At 41.2% G+C, this 22799-nt stretch overlaps 1 protein-coding gene across 1 annotated transcript in view; it reads right to left on the bottom strand.

Moving 5' to 3' along the window:
• ARHGAP42 (Rho GTPase activating protein 42) overlaps positions 1–22799 on the bottom strand; it is a 294764-nt gene that overhangs the window by 26297 nt on the left and 245668 nt on the right. The window contains exons 15-17 of the mRNA XM_077805596.1: positions 21399–21483; positions 19929–19987; positions 18947–19052 (exon numbers count right to left, since the gene is read on the bottom strand). Coding sequence (XP_077661722.1) covers positions 18947–19052; positions 19929–19987; positions 21399–21483 — 250 coding nt within the window. The remainder of the gene's footprint in view (positions 1–18946; positions 19053–19928; positions 19988–21398; positions 21484–22799) is intronic.

Genomic DNA, 22799 nt, shown 5'->3' with positions numbered 1-22799 from the left:
ATTGGCCATTATCTTTGAAAACTCGTGGCGAACGGGGGAAGTCCCGGATGACTGGAAAATGGCTAATGTAGTGCCAATCTTTAAAAAAGGGAAGAAGGAGGATCCTGGGAACTACAGGCCAGTCAGCCTCACCTCAGTCCCCGGAAAAATCATGGAGCAGGTCCTCAAAGAATCAATCCTGAAGCACTTACATGTGAGGAAAGTGATCAGGAACAGTCAGCATGGATTCACCAAGGGAAGGTCATGCCTGACTAATCTAATCGCCTTCTATGATGAGATTACTGGTTCTGTGGATGAAGGGAAAGCAGTGGATGTATTGTTTCTTGACTTTAGCAAAGCTTTTGACACGGTCTCCCACAGCATTCTTATCAGCAAGTTAAAGAAGTATGGGCTGGATGAATGCACTATAAGGTGGGTAGAAAGTTGGCTAGATTGTTGGGCGCAACGGGTAGTGATCAATGGCTCCATGTCTAGAGGATGGTGTGGATTGCACTCTCAGCAAATTTGTCGATGATACCAAACTGGGAGGAGTGGTAGATATGCTGGAGGGCAGGGATAGGATACAGAGGGACCTAGACAAATTGGAGGATTGGGCCAAAAGAAATCCGATGAGGTTCAATAAGGATAAGTGCAGGGTCCTGCACTTAGGACGGAAGAACCCAATGCACAGCTACAGACTAGGGACCGAATGGCTAGGCAGCAGCTCTGCGGAAAAGGACCTAGGGGTGACAGTGGACGAGAAGCTGGATATGAGTCAGCAGTGTGCCCTTGTTTCCAAGAAGGCCAATGGCATTTTGGGATGTATAAGTAGGGGCATAGCGAGCAGATCGAGGGACGTGATCGTCCCCCTCTATTCGACATTGGTGGTAGAAGAGGACAGGACAAGGAGTAATGGTCTCAAGTTGCAGTGGGGGAGGTTTAGGTTGGATATTAGGAAAAACTTTTTCACTAGGAGGGTGGTGAAACACTGGAATGCATTACCTAGGGAGGTGGTGGAATCTCCTTCCTTAGAAGTTTTTAAGGTCAGGCTTGACAAAGCCCTGGCTGGGATGATTTAATTGGAGATTGGTCCTGCTTTTGAGCAGGGGGTTGGACTAGATGACTTCCTGAGGTCCCTTCCAACCCCGATATTCTATGATTCAATGGGATTCCCTAATTGTGGCAGGGCGATAGATGGCATGTATATCCCAATTTTGACCCTAGACCATCTTGCAATGGAGTACATTAACAAAAAGGGCTACTTCTCTATGATATTGCTGGTGCCGGGGATCATAGTGGTCATTTCACTGACAACACAGGGTGGTCAGGGAAGGTGCATGACGCACACATGTTCAGGAACACTGGCTTGTATAGAGGGCTGCATGTAGGAAATTTCTTTCCAGACCAGAAGGTTCCAATAGGGAATATGGAAATGCCCATAGCGATCCTGAGAGACCCAGCCTACATCCTGGTTAATAAAATCTTACACCAGAAACCCTGACAATAGCAAGGAGTGCTTCAACAACAGGCTCAGCATAATGTATGTTTGGCAGAGTAAAGGGTTGCTGGTGCTGCCTTTTGAGAAGCCGGACACCAGGAACATTAGAGGGGCTCAACAAGAAGCTATTCGAATCAGGGAGGCAGAATTTTGACAATGAGCCACAGTAATGTGTCTTCCGTAACGCATTCAACCAGGCATTGTTTAGTTGCCACCTTGAATGACCCTTGTAATGATTCCTGCCTGAGCATAATCTGCAGATATGCTAATTACTGTTGCAACCCTTGTGTGTGGTACACAAAGAAAGAATAATTGTATTTGTAAGAATATTTTTTTATTAAACAGCAATACACAGATTAACATTTCTTACAAGGGACCTGATCCTCTCTGAAATGAGGATTGCGCAGCTGAGTGTAAGTCCAGCTCTCATTATGGTACATATTCATAGGGGTGGAGTGCAAGGGGTATTATGACGGCCCGGGAACATGTGAAGAATGTGTGTGGGGAATTTGGGCAGGGCATGGAACGCAGTTCTGTATGGGCTCCAGGGGGAGTCGAACACAGATGTGTTCTGAATGCAGTGCAGTCAGGGACCTGAGCATCTCTATTTGGTACTCCATGAGCATTATTATCCGCTCCTGCCTTATCTTATCTCCTGGGTACTGTTTTTAGTTTATTGTCTCACTCCACGCTCTGTGCTTGCTATTGGCATGATCAGATGATTGCAACACTTCCTCGTTCACCTACTTATCTGAGGGAGGCGCTCTGCTGGTGTGTAGGAGTTGGCCCTCCAGTGCACATCTGCAGAAGCAAAAGAAACAATACACAGAGTCAGTATTGTGAGTGCACTCACAGTCTTGAATCCTAAAAGTTACACTCACCTCTTTCTCACTGTCCCTTGGAAAGCACACTGCACAGCAAGAGCACCAAACCCAGTGCGTTCAGCCTGGGAGGAGGGAGAGGTGCAAGATGGGACAAAGAGTCTGGGTGGTTTCAGAAGGGGTTCAGCACAAGCGCCTAGGGACACTATTCTGAATACTGGCATCATTTTCCACAGGCGGGGGTGATCAAAGCTGAAATCACACTACCGAGGGTGACCGAAGATGCAAAGGTGAATCTCCTGCAAGCATGTGGCTTCAGACTAGATCTGTATGCTACTCGGCTGTGTGCTGCTTTGGTCCCTGCAGAAGTAATTACTGATTGGTGCAGCAAAGTTTCCTACAACAGGAAAAGAAACAAAGCAGCTCTGCCAAGGAACCTTTGGCAGAGGATTGCAGAGTACCTTCAGGAAAGTTTCCTAGAGATCTCTATGGAGGATTCCTGGGAGACCCTGGTGTGCATTAACAAACTTTTTCAGTGGGGTCCCACTGCATAGTTGCACACAGGAATGCAAAGCAGATGCAAACAGTACCTAGTGTAGTTAATTTCTATCCCTTCTCTGACATGCACCATGTTACAAAATAAAGGACATGTTTACCTCATGTAACCGTGCGCTTACAAAGAAAAATGTGTACTTACCAGAGCTCCCCTCTCCTACTTCAGGCACGCCAGAGGAGGACTGCTGTTGGGACTGGCTAGACCCCTCTGGAGTCAAAAAGAGGTCCTGGCTTGCCACTGGATGAGTCTGTCGTCTATCCCACATCCTTCTCCAACCCGACCTCTTTGTCATTCACTTTGTCCTCGGGGTTGACTCCACTGGCTGCTGCCTCCAGTCCCCCTGAAGTATCCACAGGGCTCTTGGCAATGGAGGTTGGGCTGCCACCAAGGCTGGTGTGCAGCTCCTTTTAAAAGCGGCATGTTTTCGGCACCGCACCAGAGCGATGGTTGGCCTCCCTTGCCTTCTGGTATGTCTGCCTCAGCTCCTTGATCTTAGCATGGCACTGCTGCATGTCCCTTTCATGCCCCTTCCCATCCATGCCACAAGCAATCTGCTCACAAGTGTCAAAGTTCCTACGGCTGGATCCGAGCTGAGACTACACAGCCTCCTTTCCCCACAGACCCAACAGATCCAGCAACTCTGGTGTACTCCAGGCAGGAGCACATTTGCTGTGGAAAGCCGGCATGGTCAGCTGGGAAGATGTGATGTGAGTTGTCTACTCCAAGCAAACAAGAAGTGGAGTTTCAAAAATTCCCGGGACATTAAATGGGAAGGGACGCATGCCTGTGTACCTGGCTGAAGGGCAGTGGAGTAGAAACTGCTGACGAGAGCAGTCATGATGGAGATTGTGGGATACCTCCTGAAGGCCACTTAGGCAACATAAACAAATGGAGTATCTATACCGATAGTGCATCACTCTAACTTCGTCACAAAAAGCTCTATGCTGCTCGTTGCGGTGGTTTTATTATGTCGGTGTAGCACTCCACTGTTTTGTTGATGAAACCTGCCTTTTGTTGACAAAACTGTGTAGTGCAGGCAAGGCCTGCGAGTTCTGTGTTAGAAGAAAGTGACTCTTTGTTTGATTCTTTATTACTGCCACACGAGAATAGCCAATTTGCATATGCAAACATCTTGCATATCCACAAAGTTAGGCACCATTTGAAATCAAAACTGTTAATACACATTTTTTAGACCTATCCGGAAAATGTGGCCCTGAATATGACTAGATCAGGAGTTCTCAAACTTGTGGGTTGTAAGCTCTGGGGAGGTCATGAACAGTTTCAGGTGGGTCATTAGCATCATCACCTATTCTCAACCTTTCAGTTATATAAAAAAAAATGTTTCTAGCTCTTATGATTGTGGAGATTACCTTGAAAATGTGATCTGAGTGTTAATGAATGCAGTGCTAGTTGCCTAAATCTATACAAAACATGAAACAATAGCTCTAAGAAGTGTAAACTGCTCTGTTAATTTCAATCAAGGTCTTATGTACTCACCTCTGTTATTTTGCAAACATGGAATTTGGGATTTCTTCCAAAATAATCTGGAATTCAGCATTTTTGTCATGGAATTTCATTTTGCTACAGCCAGATTCTCAACGTTATGTCTTCAGTCTCCTTGCCACACAGCCTGCACTCATCCATAGAGCCAGGCAGCAGGGTGCTTGTGACAAACCACTTCTTTTCTCCATGGATCTGCCACTTGCACCCTGAATTTTCTGTCTGGCAGACTCTGTACCACAAACACGTACTAGACTGCTTATCACTGTTGCAGTAGCTGGCAAAGATTTCTGGAGCACAGAATCATAGGACTGGAAGGGACCACAAGAGGTCATCTAGTCTAGTTCCCCACACTCATGGCAGGACTAAGTATTATCTAGATCATGCCTGACACATGTTTGTCTAATCTACTTTTAAAAATCTTCCATGATGGAGATTCCACAACCTCCCTAGGCAATTTATTCAGGTGCTAAACTACCCTGACAGTTAGAAAGTTCTTCCTAATGTCCAACCTAAACCACCCTTGCTGCAATTTAAGCCCATTGCTTCTTGTCCTATCTTCAGGAGATAAGGAGAATAATTTTTCTCCCTCCTCCTTGTAACAACCTTTTATGTACTTGAAAACTTATCATGTCGCCTCTCAGTCTTCTCTTCCCTAGACTAAACAAACCCAACTTTTTCAATCTTCCCTCAAAGGTCATGTTATCTAGACCTTTAATCAATTTTGTTGCTCTTCTCTTGCCTTCCCCAATTTGTCCACATCTTTCCTGAAATGTGGTGCCCAGAACTGGACACAATACTCAAGTTGAGGACTAATCAGCACGGAGTAGAGCAGAAGAATTACGCTGTTGACTCAGATTTAGCTTGTGTTCCACTATAACCCCCAGATTCCTTTTTGCAGTACTCCTTCCTAGGCAGTCATTTCCCATTTTGTATGTGTGCAACTGAGTGTTCCTTCCTAACTGGAGTACTTTGCATTTGTCCTTATTGAATTTCATCCTATTTGCTTCAGACCATTTCTCCAGTTTGTCTAGATCATTTTGAATTTTAATCCTAATCTCCAAAGCACTTGCAACCCCTCCCATCTTGGTATCGTCTGCAAACTTTCTAAGTGTACTCTCTATGCCATTATCTAAATCACTGATGAAGATATTGAACAGAACTGGACCCAGAACTTATCCCTGTAACATATCCCACTTGATATGCCTTTCCAGCTTGACTGTGAACCACTAATAACTACTTTCTGGGAACGGTTTTCTAACCAGTTATGCACCCACCTTATAATAGCTCCACCTAGGTTGTACTTGCCTAGTTTGCTTAAGAGAAGGTCATGCGAGACAGTATCAAAAGCCTTACTAAAGTCAAGATATACCACGTCTACCGCTTCCTCCTGTCCACAAGGCTTGTTACCCTGTGAAAGAAAGCTATTAGGTTGGTTTAACATGATTTTTCTTGACAAATCCATGCTGACTGTTACTTATCCCCTTATTATCTTCTAGATGTTTGGAAATTGATTGCTTAATTATTTTCTCCATTATCTTTCCGGGTACTGAAGCTAAACTGACTCATCTGTAATTCCATGGGTTGTCCTCTTTTCCCTTCTTACAGATTGGCACTATACTTGCCCTTTTCCAGTCCTCTGGAATCTCTTCTGTCTTCAACGACTGAGCTAATGGCTCGGATACCTCCTCAATCAGCTCCTTGAGTATTCTAGGATGTATTTCATCAAGCCCATATGACTTGAAGACAGATTCATAGATACTAAGGTCAGAAGGGACCATTATGATCATCTAGTCCGACCTCCTGCACAACGCAGGCCACAGAATCTCACCCATCCACTCCTGCGAAAAACCTTTCACCTATGTCTAAGCTATTGAAGTCCTCAAATCGTGCTTTAAAGACTTCAAGGAGCAGAGAATCCTCCAGCAAGTGACCTGTGCCCCATGCTACAGAGGAAGGCGAAAAACCTCCAGGGCCTCTTCCAATCTGACCTGGAGGAAAATTCCTTCCTGACCCCAAATATGGCAATCAGCTAAACCTGGAGCATATGGGCAAGATTCACCAGCCAGATATCCAGGAAAGAATTTTCTGTAGTAACTCAGATCCCACCCCATCTAACATCCCATCACAGGCCACTGGGCCTATTTACCATGAATATTTAAAGATCAATTAATACCAAAATCATGTTATCCCATCATACCATCTCCTCCATAAATTTATCGAGTTTAATCTTAAAGCCAGATAGATCTTTTGCCCCCACAGCTTCCCTTGGAAGGCTATTCCAAAACTTCACTCCTCTGATGGTTAGAAACCTTCGTCTAATTTCAAGTCTAAACTTCCTGGTGGCCAGTTTATATCCATTTGTTCTTGTGTCCACATTGGTACTGAGCTTAAATAATTCCTCTCCCTCTCCGGTATTTATCCCTCTGATATATTTATAGAGAGCAATCATATCTCCCCTCAACCTTCTTTTAGTTAGGCTAAACGAGTCAAGCTCCTTGAGTCTCCTTTCATAAGACAAGTTTTCCATTCCTCAGATCATCCTAGTAGCCCTTCTCTGTACCTGTTCCAGTTTGAATTCATCCTTCTTAAACATGGGAGACCAGAACTGCACAGAGTATTCCAGGTGAGGTCTCACCAGTGCCTGTATAATGGTACTAACACCTCCTTATCTCTACTGGAAATACCTCGCCTGATGCATCCCAAGACCGCATTAGCTTTTTTCACGGCCATATCACATTGGCGGCTCATAGTCATCCTATGATCAACCAATACTCCAAGGTCCTTCTCCTCCTCCATTACTTCTAATTGATGCGTCCCCAGCTTATAACTTAAACTCTTGTTATTAATCCCTAAATGCATAACCTTACATTTCTCACTATTAAATTTCATCCTATTACTATTACTCCAGTTTACAAGGTCATCCAGACCCTCCTGTATAATATCCCGGTCCTTCTCTAAATTGCCAATAACTCCCAGCTTTGTATCATCCGCAAACTTTATTAGCACACTCCCACTTTTTGTGCCGAGGTCAGTAATAAAAAGACTAAATAAGATTGGTCCCAAAACTGATCCCTGAGGAACTCCACTGGTAACCTCCCTCCAGCCTGACAGTTCACCTTTCAGTAGGACCCGCTGTAGTCTTCCTGTTAACCAGTTCCTTATCCACCTTTCAATTTTCATATTGATCCCCATCTTTTCCAATTTAACTAATAATTCCCCATGTGGCATGGTATCAAATGCCTTACTGAAATCTGGGTAAATTAGATCCACTGAGTTTCCTTTGTCTAAAAAATCTGTTACTTTCTCACAGAAGATCAGGTTGGTTTGGCATGATCTACCTTTTGTAATACCATGTTGTATTTTGTCCCATTTACCATTGACTTCAATGTCCTTAACTACTTTCTCCTTCAAAATTTTTTCCAAGACCTTGCATACTACAGATGTCAAACTAACAGGACTGTAGTTACCCGGATCACTTTTTTTTCCTTTCTTAAAAATAGGAACTATGTTAGCAATTCTCCAATCATACGGTACAACCCCTGAGTTTACAGATTCATTAAAAATTCTTGCTAATGGGCTTGCAATTTCATGTGCCAATTCCTTTAATATTCTTAGATGAAGATTATCTGGGCCCTCCGATTTAGTCCCATTAAGCAGTTCAAGTTTCGCTTCTCCCTCAGATATGGTAATATCTACCTCCATATCCTCATTCCCATTTGTCATGTTACCATTATCCCTAAGATCCTCTTTAGCCTTATTAAAGACTGAGGCAAAGTATTTGTTTAGATATTGGGCCATGCCTAGATTATCCTTGACCTCCACTCCATCCTCAGTGTTCAGCGGTCCCACTTCTTCTTTCTTTGTTTTCTTCTTATTTATATGGCTATAGAACTTTTTACTATTGGTTTTAATTCCCTTTGCAAGGTCCAACTCTAGTTGACTTTTAGCCTGTCTCACTTTATCCCTACATGTTCTGACCTCAATAAGGTAGCTTTCCTTGCTGATCCCTCCCATCTTCCACTCCCTGTATGCTTTCTGTTTTTTCTTAATCACCTCTCTGAGATGCTTGCTCCTCCAGCTTGGTTTACAACTCCTGCCTATGAATTTTTTCCCCTTTCTTGGGATGCAGGCTTCCGATAGCTTCTGCAGCTTTGATTTAAAGTAATCCCAGGCCTCCTCTGCCTTTAGAGCCATAAATTCTTCACTCCAATCCACTTCCCTAACTAATTTCCTTAATTTTTGAAAGTCAGCCCTTTTGAGATCAAAAACCCTAGTTGCAGATTTATTTTTCTTAATCCTTCCGTTCAGTTTGAACTGAATTAGCTCATGATCACTTGAACCAAGATTGTCCCCTACAACCATTTCTTCTATGAGGTCCTCACTACTCACCAAAACCAAATCTAAAATGGCATCCCCTCTAGTTGGTTCAGCAACTTCTTGATGAAGGATCCATCAACTATCGCATCTAGGAAAATCTGAGCCCTATTATTATTACTAGCACTCGTCCTCCAGTCTGTATCTGGGAAGTTGAAATCTCCCATGATCACGCAGTTTCCATTAGTATTTACTTCATTAAAAACATTAAAAAGGGCTCTATCTATATCCAAATTAGATCCCGGAGGTCTATAGCACACCCCAAGCACTATCCCAGGGGAGGATCTAATAGTTTTCTTCCTCAATGTAATTTTTGCCCAGACGGACTCTGTCTTATCCATTCCATTGCTTCTTATTTCTTTACATTCTATCTCATCATTGATATACAATGCTACTCCACCACCTTTACCTTTATTTCGGTCTTTCCTAAACAGCACATACCCTTCAATACCTGTAGTCCAGTCATGACTACTATTCCACCATGTTTCTGTTATCCCTATAATATCTGGTTTCACTTCATGCACCAGTAGCTCTAATTCCTCCATTTTGTTATATAGGCTCCTCGCATTGGTGTACAAACATCTTAATTTTTGCTGTTTGGCCTCACTCACATTCTGTACCCTATTAGGCACGGTTATTCTACAGTCAGTATAACCTATTAGACTGGTATCCACACTGCCCTTCCTCCTTATATACATTCTCCTACCCACGGCTGTATCCTTTCTTACTTTGTTTTCTTCCATCTCAATGCTAAAATCTGGCGTGGAGATTACCTGGACATCTCCCAACCATCTCCCCCAAATTCCTAGTTTAAAGCTCTCTTAATCAGTTGTGCCAGCCTCCATCCTAGAAGTCTATTTCCTTCTCTACTCAGATGAAGTCCATCCCGAGAGAACTGTCCTCTGTCCATGAATGCCTCCCAGTGGCCATACATCCCAAAGCCCTCCTTATAGATACATTGTCTAAGTAATTTTTAGGTTGTTCTTTCCCTAGTTTAGTCTCTGATCCAACCTCATTTTCATTGGTATTCAGAATGTTAGATGTCCAATCGCTACTAACCTTTTTGGTGAAAACTGAAACTAAAACATCATTTAGCACTTCTGCCATTTCCATATTTTCTGTTATTGTTCCCCCCCTCATTGAGTAATGGGCTTATCCTGTCCTTGGTCTTCCTCTTGCTTCTAATGCATTTGTAGAATATTTCTGTTTTACCCTTTATGTCTCTAGCTAGTTTAATCTTGTTTTGCGCTGAGGCCTTTCTGATTTTGTCCCTGTATACTTGTGATATTTGTTTATATTCATCCTCTTTAATTTGAACTAGTTTCCACTTTTTGTAGGACTCTTTTGCTAATGTCTGTTTTCCTGAAATCCATTATCCTTATTGCACTGTTCCCCCCCGCTACCATTCCTTAGAACGATGAATGCTATCATTTTATGATCACTGTCACCCAAGCTGCCTTCCACTTTCAAATTCTCAACCAGTTCTTCCCTATTTGTCAAAATAAAATCTAGAACAGCCTCTCCCCTAGTAGCTTTCTCCACCTTCTAAAATTAAAAAAAATGTCTCCAATATATTCCAAGAACTTGTTGGATAATCTGTTCCCTGAATATGGCCATAAATATGGTTATTAAAAGAAAGGAGCACTGAGCCATTTGGAGATCAAGCATCCATCTTTATGAAAGAAATCCACTCAGCCTCACCTCAGTTTCTGGAAAAACCATGGAGCAGGTCCTCAAGGAATCCATTTTGAAACACTTGGAGGAGAGGAAGGTGATCAGGAACAGTCAACATGGATTCACCAAGGGCAAGTCATGCCCGACTAACCTGATTGCCTTCTATGATTAGATAACTGGCTCTGTGGATATGGGGAAAGCGGTGGATGTGATACACCTTGACTTTAGCAAAGCTTTTGAGATGGTCTCCCACAGTATTCTTGCCAGCAAGTTAAAGAAGTATGGGCTGGATGAATGGACTATAAGGTGGATAAGAAAGCTGGCTAGATCATCGGGGTCAACGGGTAGTGATCAACAGCTCCATGTCTAGTTGGCAGCCAGTATTAAGTGGAATGCCCCATGGGTCGGGCCTGGGGCCAGTTTTGTTCAACATCTTCATTAATGATCTGGATGATGGGATGGATTGCACCCGCAGCAAGTTTGCAGATAACACGAAGCTGGGGGGAGAGGTAGATACGCTGGAGGGTAGGGATAGGGTCCAGAGCGACCATATTGGAGGATTGGGCCAAAAGAAATCTGATGAGGTTCAACAAAGACAAGTGCAGAGTCCTGCACTTAGGATGGAAGAATCCCATGCACTGCTACAGGCTGAGGACTGACTGGCTAAGCAGCAGTTATGCAGAAAAGAACCTGGGATTACTGTGGACGAAAAGCTGGATATGAGTTAACAGTGTGCTCTTGTTGCCAAGAAGACTAATGGCATATTGGGTTGCATTAGTAGGAGCATTGCCAGCAGATCGAGGGAAGTGATTATTCCCCTCTATTCAACACTGGTGAGGCTACATCTGGAGTATGGCATCCAGTTTTGTGCTCCCCGCTACAGAAAGGATGTGGACAAATTGGAGAAAGTCCAGTGGAGGGTAATGAAAATGATTAGAGGTCTGAGGCACATGACTTATGAGGAGAGGCTGAGGGAACTGGGCTTATTTAGTCTGCAGAAAAGAAGAAAGGGGGGGGTGGGGTATTTGATAGCAGCCTTCAACTACTTGAAGAGGGGTTCGAAAGAAGATGGAGCTAGGCTGTTTTCAGTGGTGGCAGATGACAGAAAAAGGAGCAATAGTCTCAGGTTGCAGTGGAGGAGGTTTAGGAAAACCTGTTTCACTAGGAGGGTGATGAAGCACTGGAATGGGTTACCTAGGGAGATGGTGGAATCTCCATCCTTAGAGGTTTTTAAGGCCCAGCTTGACAAAGCCCTGACTGGGATGATTTAGTTGGGGTTGGTCCTGCTTTGAGCAGGGGGTTGGACTAGATGACCTCCTGAGTTCTCTTTCAACCCTAATCTTCTATGATTCTATGAAAATCCACTGTTCTATTAAATAAATATATTGTAAATATGAAAGCCCTCCAAGAATCATATATCATATCACTGCAAATAATAAGAGGTGCCAAAAGCTCATATTTTGGGAAATGTTGCTTGAACCCCGTGTCCTGTCAAAACAATTACTTCCTCCAATGTCACAGTCAGCTGATGTGATATGGTTTTCATGACGCAGCTTCAGAGGCTGAAGAGAGCCTGTCATAAATATAAAGGGAAGGGTAAACCCCTTTGAAATCCCTCCTGGCCAGGGGAAAGCTCCTCTCACCTGTAAAGGGTTAAGAAGCTAAAGGTAACCTCGCTGGCACCTGACCAAAATGACCAATGAGGAGACAAGATACTTTCAAAAGCTGGGAGGAGGGAGAGAAACAAAGGGTCTGGGTCTGTCTATATGCTGGTCTTTGTCGGGGATAGACCAGGAATGGAGTCTTAGAACTTTTAGTAAGTAATCTAGCTAGGTATGTGTTAGATTATGATTTCTTTAAATGGCTGAGAAAAGAATTGTGCTGAATAGAATAACTATTTCTGTCTGAGTATCTTTTTTGTAACTTAAGGTTTTGCCTAGAGGGGTTCTCTATGTTTTTTTAATCTAATTACCCTGTAAGATATCTACCATCCTGATTTTACAGGGGGGATTTCTTTATTTCTATTTACTTCTATTTTTATTAAAAGTCTTCTTGTAAGAAACTGAATGCTTTTTCATTGTTCTCAGATCCAAGGGTTTGGGTCTGTGGTCACCTATGCAAATTGGTGAGGCTTTTTATCTAACATTTCCCAGGAAAGGCGGGGTGCAAGTGTTGGGAGGATTGTTCATTGTTCTTAAGATCCAAGGGTCTGGGTCTGTAGTCACCTAGGCAAATTGGTGAGGCTTTTTACCAAACCTTGTCCAGGAAGTGGGGTGCAAGGTTTTGGGAAGTATTTTGGGGGGAAGGACGCGTCCAAACAGCTCTTCCCCAGTAACCAGTATTAGTTTGGTGGTGGTAGCGGCCAGTCCAAGGACAACGGGTGGAATATTTTGTACCTTGGGGAAGTTTTGACCTAAGCTGGTAAAGATAAGCTTAGGAGGTTTTTCATGCAGGTCCCCACATCTATACCCTAGAGTTCAGAGTGGGGGAGGAACCTTGACAGAGCCAGTATTTCTCAGTACACATGTATGAAACTACAGATGTGTCTTCCTCTGACCAACTTGTAACATTTGTCCAAGATGAGTGAGAAGAATTCATATATGAGGACTGCCTCTTTTGCTGTCTCCAGATATGGGCTATGGGGTGGAAAAGACATCTTTGAAGCTTTCCAGCAATCAATTCTTGGCAGTTGGGCTGGATTGGTATTTGAACTGATAGTACTTGAGCTATGACAGGAAAACACAGTGGCCTTATGACTAGAATCTAGTTGATTCTATGCCCCACGCATTTGGGAACATTATTCAATTCACAGGGACACTGTAGTGGCAAAGAGGATGTCAGAGGAATTGCAGAAGGTACTTGATGAGTCTATAAAGTTGTGAACTTTATTAAAATTAAGCCCACTGCATGCCTCTTTGCTATTTTACGTAACGGAGCAGACACTCAACATTGACAGCTCCTCTTTCACTCTGAAGTTTACTAGCTTTCCTGGAGTAAATTTTGAATTACTTGTCTGAGCTCAGAGAAAACATAAGGGTTTTCCATCGTGAATGTGGCTCTTCCTTTGCAGAATACTTCCCTGATCAGCATAGGCTTGCTCTGAATGCTTCTTTCCAGAGGCAGAATATAACTTAGGTTATTAACCTGAGGGTTGTGAACAGGGGGTTGGGGGTCCTGGTATGGACCACTGATCTTCTTCTTCAACGCTTAGCCAGTTAGTCGGCTGTAGTGATTGTTTGCCATTTGGTCCATTCCTGTGAAACGACAAAGGCTTGATGGCCTGAGAGTCCAACATCAGATTTAACCCACATTAAATGAAAACATGGCATGCATTAAATATCTTACTAAAATCAAAATACACTGCAATATGACTACTGTATTTGTTTATCCACAAAGACCCCAAATCCTGCACTGACTTATGCCCATGCTTACTATGCACTGAACACAATGGGATTACTCAAATGCGTTAAATCAAGTAAAAGTGTAAATCTTTGTAGGATAGGGGCCTCAGAGCCATGAAATATCTTTCTAACAAAAACATGCTCTAGAGATCAGTCACAAGATATGGGATTGATGTAGGAATTCATAGAATATCAGGGTGAGAAGGGACCTCAGGAGGTCATCTAGATCAACCCCCTGCTCAAAGCAGGAACAATCCCCAACTAAATCACCCCAGCCAGGACTTTGTCAAGCCTGACCTTAAAAACCTCAAAGGAAGGAGATTCCACCACCTCTCTACGTAACGCATTCCAGTGCTTCACCACCCTCCTAGTGAAAAAGTTTTTCCTATTATCCAACTTAAACCTCCCCCACTGCAACTTGAGACCATTACTCCTTGTTCTGTCATCTGCTACCACTGAGAACAGTGTAGATCCATCCTCTTTGGAACCCCCTTTCAGATAGTTGAAAGCAGCTATCAAATCCCTCCTCATTCTTCTCTACCACAGACTAAACAATCACAGTTCCCTCAGCCTCTCCTCATAAATCATGTGTTCCAGTCCCCTAATCATTTTTGTTGCCCTCTGCTGGACGCTTTCCAATTTTTTCACATCCTTCTTGTAGTGTGGGGCCCAAAACTGGACACAGTACTCCAGATGAGGCCTCACCAATGTCGAATAGAGGGAAACGATCACGTCCCTCGATCTGCTGGCAATGCTCCTACTTATACATCCCAAAATGCCATTATCCTTCTTGGCAACAAGGGCACACTGTTGACTCATATCCAGCTTCTCGTCCACTGTAAACCCTAGGTCCTTTTCTGCAGAACTGCTGCCTAGCCGCTCGGTCCCTAGTCTGTAGCAGTGCAGGGGATTCTTCCATCCTAAGTGCAGGACTCTGCACTTGTCCTTGATGAACCTCATGAGATTTCTTTTGGACCAATCCATAAATTTGTCTAGGTCCTCTGTATCCTATCCCTACCCTCCAGCATATCTACCTCTCCTCCCAGTTTAGTGTTATCTGCAAACTTGCTGAGCGTGCAATCCACACCATCCTCCAGATCATTAATGAAGATATTGAACAAAACTGGCCCCAGAACCACCCCTTGGGGCACTCCGCTTGATACAGTCTGCCAACTAGACATGGAGCCATTGATCACTACCCATTGAGCCCGACAATCTAGCCAGCTTTCTATCCACCTTATAGTCCATTCATCCAGCCCATACTTCTTTAACTTGCTGGCAAGAATACTGTGGGAGACTGTGTGAAAAGCTTTGCTAAAGTTAAGGAACAACACATCCACTGCTTCCCCCTCATCCACAGAGCCAGTTATCTCATCATAGAAGACAATTAGATTAGTCAGGCATGACTTGCCCTTGGTGAATCCAGGCTGACTGTTCCTGTCACTTTCCTCTCCTCTAAGTGCTTCATAATCGATTCCTTGAGGACCTGCTCCATGACTTTTTCAGGGACTAAGGTGAGGCTGACTGGCCTGTAATTCTCCGGATCCTCCTTCCCCTTTTTAAAGAATTAACAGATGAAATTTTTTTTGCCTGTGTTGTATCTGAGGTCAGATCCCCTCTGACTTTAAAACCTGTTAGTCCATACTCTGTTTTTATTTTCCATTAACCCACACTGTCTACTGTTTCTCTTTTTCTCGAAGAACTGACATACTGACTACTGTGAAAGTTTTTCTACAAATTTACCAGAGAGTGAAGTAAAAAATTCTGGTCAGTAATTCTCAGTGTCCCTCCCTCCCCCTTTTGTCTCTTCATAAGTAAGAATGTTTGCTGGATACAGGTCACAACCTCACAAACTCTTACAAATAATTACCAGTGGTTCCAATGCTACAGTTCTCCTATTGTTGTAGCCTATTTAGCAGTTTCTAGAGAATTTTGTGCAGTCTTGCTAAAATGAATAGAATAAGTTGCCGTGGCATTAACTTCTTCCTTCCTCATCCTGCTTTACAATCACTCCCTGTCATTGTTATCTGATATTTCACTAAGCACTCTATTACTCTGATCATTTCTAGAGATGACAAACAACATTTTAGCTGCCTCTTTAGTGTATTAATTCTTAGTCCCTGGTACTCTGCAGACCCCACCATTTGTGAGCAGCAAGATTCATCCACAAAAGCTTGAAAATATTAGTTAAAACAACACCCCCTCTCATTTTCTTCTAATCCACAAACTACCTCTGAGAGCGTTCCATTAATCAAGGTCACGTGATGAGTTTGACACTTTTACTTTTTGAAGTAAGATCACTTGGCCCATACATACTGGTAGCTCATTTTGTTTTTAAAGCAGTATATAAAAATAACTAAATTAATCATCAGAGCACCATTGTTTGGTAGGCAAGTACAATAACAAAGATAGTATATGGTATGTAACAAACCATCCCCATTACAAAGATGGGAAAACTGAGGTGGAAATATTAAATGACTTTCCACAGGTCACAGAGGGAATCTGTCAGAAGCAGGATCAAATCTCAGGAGTTGCTGGCTCCCAGTCGTGGGTATAGACCCCATGACCTCTCTCATTCTGATTGTTGAGCTGTTAGTACTAGGTACATATAGTAATGAGTGGATAACAGAATTCTCTGCAGCACAGAAAATAATGGGATGACCGGAGAAGTGAGACCGTGAATATAAAAAATATTCACTTTCCATTTCAAAGTGCAGACTTTGATACCCCATTTACACTGAGATCCAGTAAAAAATAGTATTCATTTCTTTGGATTCATTATAACCAGATAAAAATTGAGGAATATAAATGCCTTCTACTGCACACAGCTTCTATTTTGCCTAATTAAGAGTAGCTTAAAACATCTCAGATTTCTGTTTAAGCCACAATTCTGGAAGACAGATGCTCATTTGAGGCCCAAATCATGAAAATGAGTTATTTTTTTAGAAGCACAAGTTATTGTCCTGGACAAAAAGTTTTAAGGTCTTTTAAACAAACTATATAATCTCAAAATATAGACTACAGAACACAAAGAGTCATGTTTTCCCTATACTTGGGTTTCCTTGGTGACAAATTGGTTCATTTAGTTAATAAATGGAATGATGTATTTAATATTATTCTGACAATAAATGACTAGGCAGAAATTCGGATATAGCATCAAAGACTCACTTTGTTGCAAAAGGAAAGAAAAAAAAAGAATTGCTGCTCAGAATGCTTGTAATATGGAACATTTTGATAACCAATTTTCTCTTCACTAGTGTTATTTTTGCTGGGGTATTGAATAGATTCAGACCCACACAATCAGACATTTCAGGTGGCTGCATGCCTCATTCATCAAGGCACAATTGCTTTCTCCTGGAAATCTCGCTCTTCGCTGTATCACAGTGACACTAAATTTTGGATATTACCAGTCTGCAGACTCCTGGCTACCTGTATTCTGGAAGTATGGAGTTATTCAAGCACATTATGAAATGATCTCTACTCTCAAGATGGCAAATGTGTAATTTGCATGGGAAGTTTTTCAAAGAGTGAAATACTTCTTTTCTTTTTTGGAAGACAGTGTCAAGTCTCCATTGTATGTCTGTTTGCTAATGTATTATGATATATTTACATAGCATCATAACTGTGCATGCTCCTTTTCAGAGGTTCTCTTTTTCTTAAAAAAAACCCAAACCTGTCTATGTCTCAAAGGGCATGAAATCTGGGATTAGACAAACATATGCAGATAGATACAGGGAAGAGGGATAGGGAAAGGAAGTACAAGGAAATATTAAAACAAATTAAAATAGTGTGACTTATATTACATAGCCAGCAAATCATACAGTGTGTTTTTTTTAATAGAAGCAAGAGTGCACATTGGAGGGAAAAATATAAATTACTCATTTATCTTACAGGGTTCTAAATTAACTATCAACTCAGGAGAAGGACCTGGGCATCATTGTGGATGGTTCAATGGAAACCTCTGCTCAGTGTAGAGCTGAGATGAACAAAACAAAGAAGATATGTGGACGCATAAGGAATGGGATGGAAAATAACCTAATGCCTTTATAAAAAACAATGGTATTGCCTCAGCTGGAATGCTATGTGCAGTACTCATCACCTTATCTCAAAAAGGATCGTGCAGAACTGGAAGGTGTTCAGAAAAGAGCAACGAGAATGATAAAGGGCCTGGAAAAACTATCATCTGAAGAGAGATTGAAAAGATTGGGTTTACTTTGGAAAGGAGATGAGGAAGAGAAATAAACAAAATAACGAATGGTCTAGAGAGAGTAGAACAGGATTTTATATCTTCCTTATCTCATAACATAAGAACAAAGGGACAGTCAATGAAATTAAAGGGTGGCAGATTCAAAACTGATAAAAGGGAAGTTTTTCACACAAGGCATAATTAGACTGTGGTACTCATTGCTATATGAAGTTGCTGATGACAAGCATTTAGCAAGATTCAAGAAGAGACTGGGGATTTATATAGCTATCAAGAATATCCAGAGTTATCATAATTAATGATAAATATTTTGGAAGGGATATAAAAATCTCATTCTTCTGGATAAAGCCAATGTCTATCCATTAGAGATCAGAGTGAGATCTCATTTGAGGTGCAGGGTGGAGGGGGAAACGCACAGATTTTTTCACATCTGCTATGACAGGGTTCTTAAACTTTCTTCTGAATCATCTGGTATTGAGCACTGACTGAGACAGGGTAAAGGTCATCAGTTATGGATCAGTTATATTTATTACATGAACATTCTGGGATTGTACTTCATATAAACTCTGCTAAAATAATGGGTGAATCATAAGGACAGCTTTGGTCATCAATTCAATTTCATTGGTGTTAACTCATGCACTCAGAGCAGAATTGAGAACAGTTATATGAATTAGTCCCATTTAATACGTACAATCACTTTCTGAGAACATCCAGGGCTCTGAGTTATGATCCTATTTCTAGTTGGCAGTTCTTTGGTCACAAAATTTTGTCCTGCATTTTACAAGTCTGATGTAATTTTCAAGTACTTATCTTCTCAGGTAAAAAAACCCAAACAAACTTGAATAGCCAAAATTGACAAACAAAAGGGGGAAAAGAAGCCCACATCCAAGTCCACACCCCCAAACACCAAACAGATAAAAATAATGGTGGAATTACTTGACCAAATGCTTGATTAGGATGTCCAGCATCTCCCTGTTTTTCTCTGGTAATTTATGAACAAGTGCATGTACTGCCTCAACCCTGTAATTTTGGTCATCGGATTCTGTTAAATAAAAATAAGGAGCATGTTATTATATTAAGGTGCACCCAAAGATGTGTGTAAGGATGGTGTCAATAACTCTAGACTAGGGCACACTGCACATTACAATAAGGCAAACCATCAATCTGCTGTTAAAATAGCCTTCCAAAAATCTGAGAACAATGCAGGTATGTTTATTACATGAACATTCTGGAAATTGTACTTCAAATAAACTCAATTAATACAATGGATGAAATACTGAAGTCAGCAGGAGTTTTGCCATTGATTTCAACATAGCCAAGATTTGACCCAATGATCCTTAACAGCATCTAACCCTCATCTATATTTACTCTTATGGTGGTTTGAGGAGGGACGAGGATAATTAGCACTTTATGTATTTGTAAATATCAGAAAAAAATCCAAAAAATTAAGGTTGCACAGAGAACCTTAATTTTAGCATTTATTAACTTTCGAATGCTTGACTTTGAAACTTTAATATTCTTTTAACAGAGATTTTGTGTGTGTGTGTGTGTGTGTGTGTGTGTGTGTGTGGAAGAGGGAGGGAGAGAGAATGTTATGTATATACATACTTCGATTTTGAGTTCCTTGGGGCAGGAACTGTCTTTTTATTATGTTAGTATAGAACCCAGCACAGTGAGTCTGGAGCTTATGACTGGGGCCAGTTGGTGCTAATGCACTACAAATACATAATAATGTTCACATATGTATAATTTCATATCTCTTGAAATAAATCATTGCCTGGGTTATTTGAAACAAAAGTAGGCAGAACATGGGAAAATATATTGTAAGGAAAGTTCTCCAGAAACAGTGGGTGAGAGATGGATCAAAAAAAGTATTATTCTCCTGAAGAGTTACTAATTTCTTTAGTGTTTTACTTACTAACGGCAACAATGAAATCCTTGTGCAACTTGAAGGTCATCAGTGGTTCTGTAAGACACCTGGTCATAAAATTTAAAAAACATAATTTTAGAAAATGTATTACTTCTAAAAATCCTTGCTTGTATTTTATTGCTGTTGCTACTATTTCAATATGATTAGCATCTGGGTGCCAGTGAAATGAATTCATTGCCTACAGGCTACAACCATAGCACCATTCAGTCACGTGCAAGGTCTGATGAAAATCTTCTCTAGCTAAATCCAGTGCCACTCTGTGAGTAATTTAATCAGGAATACCAATACCATGGCCTTTATCACAGACCAAGGGCCTGACTGCCTTCTCACTTACAAAGCTGTAAAAACAGGAATAACTCCACTGAAGTCATCAGCAGTTTTGCTGAAGGTGGAAAAGTGAGGGGACAATTAGGCTTCAAGCCTCAGCTGGTGAAATCCATATATATCATGAAGACTCCCGTGTGGCACTGAAATCCTGATATGTAGTGAACTGGGAAGACTCTTCAGTCAAAAGGCAACCTACGAATTGTCTGCAGTCATAAGAAACATTATTACTGCAATTTCTCATTATAAAATTGCATAAGTAACAACCTCAACCTAACCAAGATTTTCAAAAGTGATTAGTGATTTTTGATGCCTCCATTTTTGGGTGACCAACTTGATTGAGTTTCAGAGGTTTCGATTTTTAGGACGTGCTGAACACCTAGCCTCTGCAAGCTTGGTCCCTTCAAAGTGTCAAAAATTGGCACCCAAAAGTTGAGGACTCCAAAATCACAGTCATTCTAGAAAATCATGACTCTTATTTTTAAAGGGTTTCCAAATTGCTGAAGGTTTAGTATGAATTTTCTAATTGTTTGGGGATATATTTATTCCCAATTCCTGTAAAGTGACCTGTATAACAGGATATGAAATGAGAATTAACATTTATGCAGGGAGCCATGATTTTACCCTGCTTTAACAATAAATTAGCGAAATACCATGCTGTGCAATTTAGATAAAGGATTTCACAAATTAGAAAGATTTAGTGTCTCATTCTGTGCAGTTTAGATAAAGGATTTACAGATCAACAAATGCAATTAACTTTTCCCCCCTCCAAATGTAGGGTTTTATAGAGCACAACTGATTCAATAGCAGGCAGACAGATAGCATAATCAAATGCATGTTCATTAAAATAAATAACCACTGGAATATTTTTAGGCTAGCCAAAATCACTATATATATTTAGGTTTCAGAGTAGCAGCTGTGTTAGTCTGTATTCGCAAAAAGAAAAGGAGTACTTGTGGCACCTTAGAGACTAAAAAATTTATTTGAGCATAAGCTTTCGTGAGCTACAGCTCACTCCTTTTCTTTTTATATATATATTTACTGTTCTAAGGTGGTGAAAGAGAGGTAATGCAATATCAATAAATAAGGGTAAATGGGACATGAAATGAGATACATGTAGAGCATCATACTCACCTGAGGTAGTTTTTTAGTCCACTTGTTATTGTTTTATTGTCCCAAATGTCCATATCAATATCCATATCAGGAGGAGATTTAGGGGCTGGTAGAAAATTGAATTAGGAATGTGTTATACTTTGACTAGCAGACTAGTTAGGAAAGCAGCACAACACTTAAACAACATACAAAGATTAGGTGATAATTTCTTATGGTTATTTTATTACCCAGATTAACTAACAACTTGAACATACATTGAAATCCTTTAATTTTTGTCAAGTATCAGAAAAATGAAATAGCATCTAGTATAGAGACATCTCAACTATGTGCCCAACTTCAAAGAGTAAACTAAACCCAAGGTGATACAGGGGTTGCCAGTTGCTTTGGTTTTGATGTAGAGCAATCTTCAAAAAAGAGGGCGGTTATATCTAGATTAGCAAGATAAGTGAAACCCCATGATCCCCCAAAAAGAAAAATATTATAAACTGTGAGTTAATACTTGATGATGGTTGTAATATATTAACCTAAAGTTGAGGGACACTTCTGGGCATTTGGTATTCTATGCCTCGACAAACAGATCCAATAAACTGAGCATAAAAATTAAATGAAGAAAGGGATTTATAGATGTATTTAAATAATCCAAGCTGCAAAATATAAACAAATCCAATGAGTCTCATTTTTCCTCAACTGTCTGCAGCTTTGCTCCATTATTTGCACTGACTGCCCATTTGTTTCTTAATTGAATTTAAGATGTTGTTTTTGATTGGTAAAGACCAAAGGGTCTTGCTTGGGGTGTTCCGATGGGAGAGACTTCCTCTATCCTTGTGTCATACTGCCTCAGTCAGTAGACACACTCCAGTTGGATTCCTCTTAAGTTAAGAGAGAGGACTGGCAGCAGACTGTTCTCAGGTCTGGAGCCAGCTTTCCTGAACAGCCTGGGTTTGTTGACCACTGGGGCATATTGCAATGTACATCCATTTATACGGGCTGCTGTGGAATTAGTGTTTGATTAAATGTGGGAGGGGAGTTCTGTGTTTCACAGAGGATTGAGTCCTGTTGATCATTGGGAGGTAAAACTTTTTTTCCCCTTGTAAATAGTGTCAGGGGTGTTGAGAGCTCTGGACAGATTTCCTGTTTCATTTTTAATAAATTAAAAAAAACGAACTAAATTAATTGTGAAAAATGCACATCTATCCAGGCTGTGTACGCAATTTCAGTGACTCTCTGCACAAACTGAATAACAATGTATACAAGTGGCCAGTTACATACATAGCTAACTATTTGCATGCTTACTCACTTAATTTGCCACCTGTAATTGCAAGTGCAAACTAAACTTACTATTGTACACACATTTTTGAGTAGAGACAGTGGAGGAAATCATGGTCATAATGTCCTTGGTGGATATTAGAGTTTTTGATGCAA

Source organism: Eretmochelys imbricata, chromosome 1, assembly GCF_965152235.1.
Source record: "Eretmochelys imbricata isolate rEreImb1 chromosome 1, rEreImb1.hap1, whole genome shotgun sequence".
NCBI classification, from domain to species: Eukaryota; Metazoa; Chordata; order Testudines; family Cheloniidae; genus Eretmochelys; species Eretmochelys imbricata.
Note: the sequence above shows the minus strand (reverse complement) of the source record. Positions and strands in the feature narration are given on the sequence as shown.